The sequence below is a fragment of the Cannabis sativa genome, chromosome 4 (genome assembly GCF_029168945.1).
Source record: "Cannabis sativa cultivar Pink pepper isolate KNU-18-1 chromosome 4, ASM2916894v1, whole genome shotgun sequence".
Classification (NCBI taxonomy): Eukaryota; Viridiplantae; Streptophyta; class Magnoliopsida; order Rosales; family Cannabaceae; genus Cannabis; species Cannabis sativa.
The window spans coordinates 47,785,785-47,793,602 of NC_083604.1; the positions used below are offsets into that span (position 1 = coordinate 47,785,785).

The 7,818-nt window shown below is 30.3% G+C and overlaps 1 protein-coding gene across 1 annotated transcript; it reads left to right on the forward strand.

The window, feature by feature from the left end:
- Positions 1 to 279: 279 nt before the first annotated feature.
- LOC115712711 (protein FREE1) lies at positions 280 to 7,352 on the forward strand. Its single transcript, XM_061114155.1, is given in 8 exon segments — positions 280 to 1,258; positions 1,625 to 1,711; positions 1,841 to 1,972; positions 2,548 to 2,679; positions 2,788 to 2,853; positions 2,929 to 3,039; positions 3,352 to 3,380; positions 3,382 to 7,352. Coding segments are annotated over 8 exon segments (1,527 nt in total). The 5' UTR covers positions 280 to 382; the 3' UTR covers positions 3,476 to 7,352.
- Positions 7,353 to 7,818: the final 466 nt, after the last annotated feature.

The window sequence follows — 7,818 nt, forward strand, 5'->3', positions numbered from 1 at the left end:
TACTATTTAAACTATAATGATAGATTCTTTAAAAAAAAAAAACTATAATGATAGATTAATAATTTAATGTTTATCATTTTATATAAATATAATAGTATAGAGTGAACTATAACATAATTATTATTAATTTGTGTGTATTGATTTTACATACGCGGTAGTATTATATCCTAACTAAATTATCATTTTTTTTTTTTTCATTTTTTTCTGAAAGGGAACGAAAAAAAAAATAATCTTTTTAAAAAATATAAAATCCTAACTGCACTGGAATTATAATAGATGAAACTATAAATAAACAATCCACTTAACCATTTCCCATAATAGAGTCAGAGAGAGATAGAGATCCATAGTTAAACCTTAAACCTCGAAAAGCCATACCTTAACGATGCAGCAACAACGAGATTACACTTCAGCTCCCTATCATCCTTATTACCATCTATTTCCAAACCCTAATCCCAACCCCAACCCCAATTCCGATCATGTTCCCACTTCATTCCCTTCCGCCCCACCTTTCAACTCCGGTTACGTTCCCAACGATTACTCTTCTTATTCTCAAAATCCCGATCCTGTTACTGTTCATGTTTCTCCCTCTGCTCCTCCTTACACCCCTCCTGTAAACCCTAATTTGCAGTCCTTCAATTCCGCTTCTCAGGCCACTCCTTATCAACCTCTGACCCAGCAGCAATCGTACTTTCCCACGTACAGTCAGCATCAGACGGCTCCTAATTATGCTCCTCCTGCACCTTCACTGCCTTCAAATCCTAGCCCCACCCTGAATTCTCAATATTCGTCTGTATATTCTCCTTCATATGGTCAATCGGGAGCTTTGGTACCGCCTGTCTACGATAATCCATATGAGAATTCTGTGAAATACGATCAGGGTAGTGGTTATTTGGATAACAGATACGGAGATTACAGACAGAGGCCATGGTCCGATGTGGAATCGGATCTGTATGGGAAGCGATATGATTCGGGTCGGGACGATGAATTTGTGGGTGGAGTTTATGCTTACCAAGGGAACAAGGTTGAGCCGTATGGGTCTAGGGGCACTGCGCCTAATAAGTCATCGACTTTGTTCGACGATTATGGTAGAGCGATTAGTTTCTCTTCTAGTAAGGACTCAAGTTGTAGTTCGAGCAAAATTGTGAGGGAGGTCCCCAAGGCGGAGATACAGCAAGATGTGAAAAGTGGGCTTCAGAAGTTTCGCGTTAAGCTCTTGGCTGAAAGTGGAGGACAGAGTACCACGGACGTTCTTTGCCAGGTTAGTTTGCCAGAAAATGCACCAATTCTCTTCCTTTTTTTATTTGTTCTTATAAATCATTCATAGCTGCTCTTAGTTCTAGATAGCAACAATAGAATACGTATTGCAATCTTCTTCATCATGTGAATTCCCCCTTAATGCATTGCTGTTCTGTGTCTATGTAGTGTTTACAAATACATTGCTACACATCTTGAAACTATTATATATTTTTAATGCCATAAGATGATTACAATTATTAGGTCATCTTCATATGATTAGAGTTACCGTGAGTGTAGAATCTTGAACAAACTATCTATTCTTTTCATGTCAATTACTTTTTTAACTGATGTTGATTTCATATTCTTCTTGAAATTTTTGGCGCTTCAGATTGGTTTGGATGGGATTCGCATGCTTGATCCTAATACCAGTCGGACATTGAGAATATATCCCCTTGAAACCATTAGTAGATGTGAAGTAAGTTTGTGTTAATATTTATATATATTTAATATGTATTTGTTATAATTCTGCAGTATGTTTCTTCTTATTATTATTTTGGTTTGTGCTTCTATATATAAAATGGTTTTTTTTTCGAATGTCATACAGGTGATGGATTCATCTACCTTGGCATTTTGGTCAAAGAGCTCTGTAGACATTGAGACAAAGCGTACTAGACTCCAGTCAAATAGTTATACAACCAGCATTCTTTTAGACATTGTCACTGCTGCTACTGTCCAGGTAAAAGTCTTTACTAACTAATGAACAAATATGATCCTTTTCATAGTAGTGTTATTATATTTTTTGATTGACTAGTTTGGTAATCAAATCATTGACATAGGTAAGAGTCTGTTTTGAATCCTTTTCTTTTTTCTGAAGTAGTCACTTGACTGGTTTTGTAATCATTGACATAGATAATATTTTTTTAATTGTTTTTTACCTGAATGTAAGGGCTGTACTGGTTATACAAGTCTATTTGAGGTCTTTGTTCTTTTTTGCATCTTTCATTATGTAATCATTTGATGAACAAGGTCTCAAATGAATCATGTTTCGGTTTTTCTTCTTATTTTTTTTTTTTAAATAGCGTTTTTTTTTTTATTTTTATTTTTTTATAGGCGGGTAGATAATAGAACAATTGTGTTTGGGTGATGTGATATTCGTAGAAATTAGTACTCATAACTATTATTGGACAATTCCCAAATTTGAGACTTCCTTTTTATTGGACATATGAAGCACATGTATTTCCTGTCTCCCTATTTTGATATGCATGCAATTTTTATTGGTGATCACTTTTTAAAGACTTTTATATTGCCCAGGGGAAGGAAATGGGTGGAAGTATTATGCCTTCAAAGTCTTTCAAGTTGAATGAACAGTCCACAGAGAAAAAGAAAGGGTTTACTGATTGGATCAACTTAGTGAAGCCTGTCAATGAGGAGAAGGATCATTGGGTAATTTGTTTTCTGAAAGCATTGTAGTATAGGTTCCCCCCTTCTTTTATTGTCATCCAACATCTTTTGGAATTTTGTTTTTGTTAATTGCTGTGTTGTTTTATTTAGGTCCCTGATGAAGCAGTTACAAAGTGTACATCATGTAGAACAGATTTCGGGGCTTTCGTGCGGAAGGTTGCCTTTCATTTCAAGTTTTTTGTGCTTTTTTTGAACAATTTAAGTTGAGGTCTGACTTTTTTCCTATATCAGCATCACTGTCGGAACTGTGGAGACATTTTCTGTGATAAGTGTACCCAAGGTAGAACTGCTCTTACTGCTGATGAGAATGCCCAATCTGTTCGTGTTTGTGATCAATGCATGGTAAGTAACATTAATGCCTTTTGCTTTTTGGTCAAGGATGGGGGGTTATCCTTTGTGTTGGTGGATTTGGGGACAAGTAAAAAGTTTATGTTAGATAAGGTTTAATTGTTTAGCAATAATAAATCATTATGTTGCCGTTAACAATAATATCACTTACACGAATTTTTTATACCAATAAAGAGCACAAGTCATGAAAATATGAAAAGAGTCAATTAGATATCTAATCTGATTTGCTGAGTTATTTAGACATATTTTGATATTGTTGGCGTGCCCTTCGGAGTTCTTAGATTTTGTTGCAATGTACTCTTGTAGGCTGAAGTTATTCAGAGGCTGAATAATGCCTAAGGATGTCGCAAGTAAACACGAGGATCTTGCTAAGAAGCTTCAGGTACTTATGACTACTATTATCATAATACTAACATGGTTCTTTTTATAACCTAATTATAAATGAGAGTACTTTGTTTTTTTTTTTCTTTTTGAAAAAAACTTAATTTGTAGTTTATTATTTTATAATGTTAGGGTTCATTTGGTACGTCTTATTACACCGTATTGTATTGTATAGTATTATATTGAATTGTATTTTATGCAATATTTTTTTTGTAAAACTATATGTGATATTAAGTTAATATTTTAGTATAAATTAAAATTTAATATAATAAATATGATACATAATTCAATTTAATATAATACAATACAATACGACATAATATAACGTTCTAAACGAGCCCTTAATTTGATAATTTTAATTTCAAATTCATTTAGTTAAGTTGATGCAATATATTTTTATCATTTTTGTTAATTTAGAGCTAAATTTAGTTTAATACTCTAAAATAGGAATATGGAAAATTATCTATATAAATGGAAGATATTTCAATGGATAAATCAAATATGTAACCATTATTTTATCTTATTTGATCAATATTGAACCGTTGCGATTAATTAGTTCTTAACTAAGAATAATTAATAAATTACATGTGATACTAAGGTGATTTTATTTTATTTATTAATACACTTTGTTTCTTTATATAGAAACAAACTATATATGATTAATTATAATTGATTCAATTCTAAAAATATATGTATATTTTTTTATAAATAGCAAGTTATAAAAAATGTAGTTTTAATGTACCTATTGAGTAGACACTATATAATATAATAAATTCCCAATAAATTTTATGGAAATTTTACCTAATATTTGGATTAAAAAAAGTAAATAAAATCCTGACCAAAAAAATAAAATAAAATGAATAAAGAAAAAGTGAATTAAATAATTTAATCTTAAATTTGAACATTAAGTTTCACACAAGCAATTTTTTTTAATAAAGGGAATTTAAGAAATATGATAATAAGATATTTTAATAAATGTGGGATTCTTATATATCTATCTTTTGTTTTGAATTATTTTAAAATTTTATATTGCAATTAAAATTATATTTTTCAATATTTCCATACATTTAAATTTTATTTTTTTCACAGGAAAATTCTGAATGATCGCTCAAACTATGGCTCTATTTCCTTGCATAGAATGTGATGTGGCTACTTATATGAATTGCCATCTCATATGAATTTGTTTTCTCATTTTTTGTTTAGTCAAACTTTTATATTATTTAATTTTTTAATTACTATTTTAATAAAATTTTTATTTCTTCATGGCCACCTCTCTATCTATTAATTAATTTATAGAGTTATATCATTAATGGAGCACCAATGAAGACTGAAAATATAGGTACTATAAATTCGAAAATATTTTTGATATCGATGAAAATTTAAGAAACTTTACGTATATCACGTACATTTACATTTGTTTAGAAATATAAAAATTAGTGATATAATTTATGCAATAGTAATAAATTTGAATAATTACATATAATTTAATAATAAATAAATTTTTTATTTAAATATAAATATTATAAAATCGTCTTAATTATGTCATCATAAATATTATCAATTGTAGATTCATACTCAAGAAAATATCAATTCCAAAATTCTTGAATCAATTATGTTACTCTTTTTCATTTAACTTATTTGAGACAAATGACAATTTTCTTGCACCCATGCATCGAATTTCCATGGATATATCGTTGATATTAAAAAAAATAAGTTGAGTTTAGTTGGAAGGAATAAAAATACATTAATAAGAACAAAAATAGAATGAAATAAAATTTAAAATGTATAAAAATAATTAAAAGAAAAATCTATACTTTTTTTTCATCTTGAATTGAAATTTTTTTTTTTTTTCCATTTCAAAATAGAATGAAAGGAATGAAAACATAAGAATAGAAATGAGAATGTGAATAAGAATAGAAATGAGAATGTGAATAAGAGTAGGAATAGAATCTAATGAAATTTGAAATGCATAAAAATAAAATTGAAAAGATATATATATTTTTTCATCTTGCATTAGAATGGTTTTTCCTTTTGTTTCAAAATATAGAATATTCATTCCACCAAAATGTTAGAAAAGTTATTTTATTGGAATGATATTCCAATTCTTTAAGGTGGTGTTTGGTTGTGAGGAATGAAAACATAGGAATAAGGATGAGAATAGGAATAAGAATGGAATTGAATAAAATTTAAAATGCATAAAAAAATTATTAAGTTTTTTTTTCATGATACATTAGAATGATCGTTCCTTTCATTTCAAAATGGAATAGTCATTCTACTAAAATGGTGGAAAGGACATTTTATTGGAATGATATTCCAATACTTTAAAATGCAACCAAACAAAAGAATAGAATGAAAATTGTTTTCTTTTCATTTCATTCTATTTTATTACCTCCAATATTTAGTTATGTTATTAAAGGGCTAGAAGAACTGTGAAATACCTGAAGAGCTTGGCAACGTTGGATCTTAGCTGCAAATTCATTATTTAGAGAAATCCCATCAAAGTTAGTTGCGCTTTCATTTCTGGAAATCCTCGAAGTCTCAAATAACTAACTTTTCGGTGAATCCCGTCATTGTTTTCCGGTATGGTGAGTCTAATTTCGGCTGATTTCTCTTACAAAAACTTGACTGGTCCAGCCCCGAATAGGGAAAAGTCTGGGAAACTCTGGTTTGTGCAGATAACACTCTAAAGTTGAAGGGATGAACCTCAACCTCAATCTCAATCTCATTCTCAAACTATGTAGCTCAACAACAAACAAAAACTAAACAGCATCTTTTGGTTTCTATCTGGCTTGTTGGGTTGCCTGTTTGGATTTCTCTTGCTTTCTTATTTCTGCTCGCCCTCTTCGGTTTGAAGGGGCTATTTACAGCAAAAAGAAATAAAGAAAAACAACAGCAAACAAAACAACACATATTCTTATTGGGAATCTTAGCCGAGATTGTCTGATTATTGTACTGGCAGATTGTTTTTTGACGGTTGCAGGGGTACATGGCACCAGGTAAATTTCTTTGACGAATCCTAGTTAAAGTTTATTCTTTTTATACTATATATGCGTAACATAAGAATTGACTATACCCAATTTGTTTTACAAATCCTTGTTAGAGTTATTTTTCCAATACAAGCATAAGCATTTACAATACCCAACTATGTTCCAATCTAATTAAGGGAAGAGTTTTGAACTTCTAGCTAGCTGTACATATATATCTATATATATATATATATATATATATTATTGTTGATGTAAGCAAGTCTTTTGAGCAATTTTAGTTTGCCTCCCCAACCATACCATAAGGATATTGACGATTATAGACATTGTCTTCTTGTTTTGATTTGGATTTACTATGTTGGCGGATGGAATTTCTTATTGTTTGCAGTTGCTTTTAGATTGTATGATTTAAGAGACACAGGATATATTAATTCTTATAAAACTTGAGCTTGATGTTTAACCTTAATGTCAGGGGCCAAACTTGCATTTGTAAATCTATCATTGCCCAGAAAACTTTTGTAATCTAACCTTATAAGCAGCAGCAGGCAAAGAGAGGTACTATCCCAAGAAGCTAGTTCATAAGCAATGCTGGAACTGGATTAGTATATCAGATTGTGGAGATGTGGATGGGAAGTGTAACGAGATAATTGATATGATAAAAGTGTAATTTGTCCCTGCATCAGAAATGTTGGCGCATATTCCAATCCTGCTCAACTCTCGGACAGTTAGAGAATGACAGACTCCCATCATGTAGGATTCATGTGGACTGGCTTTGACATCTGTAATTAATGATTGATATGTAAAGTGTTTTTGTTTATAGTCAACAGTGAGATTGTTTAGGTTTGTGTACAGTGTTTACATATATGTCATGTGATTACGTAAAGAAAAGCCAAAATTGGTCTATATTTGTATATTTATAATCATTGTATATTGCTACCTAAATGCAAGTGACCACGATAACTGAATCAATGAATTACATGACAAATTGATCCACAGGACAAATAGTTTACAGCTTAGTTGACCTAGGAAATCATAACAAAATTAAAAATATGAATTATGAAATAGGCTTTTTCAATTTCAATATGGAAAAGCCAAAACATAAAAGTGTATAATAAATGTTTGCAATATAATTGTATTTTTTGAGTAGCTTCCATCCTCAGCCTACAAAAATCAGTTCACAATAATAATGGAAGACCCAATACATAGGTGCTAAAGTACTACACAAGTTTTTTGTTTTTGTCCAAAAAAAAAAAAAAAGTGCTACATTTAAGGTAAATTAATAATAATATGTTATTATGACACAATAAATAAATGCGTTTAAATGGCTGTTACTAAACAGAGCCCTTTCAAGAGATTAGACATTTTAAGTCGGATTAGACACATTCTAATACCATTTTTTTTTTCAAAA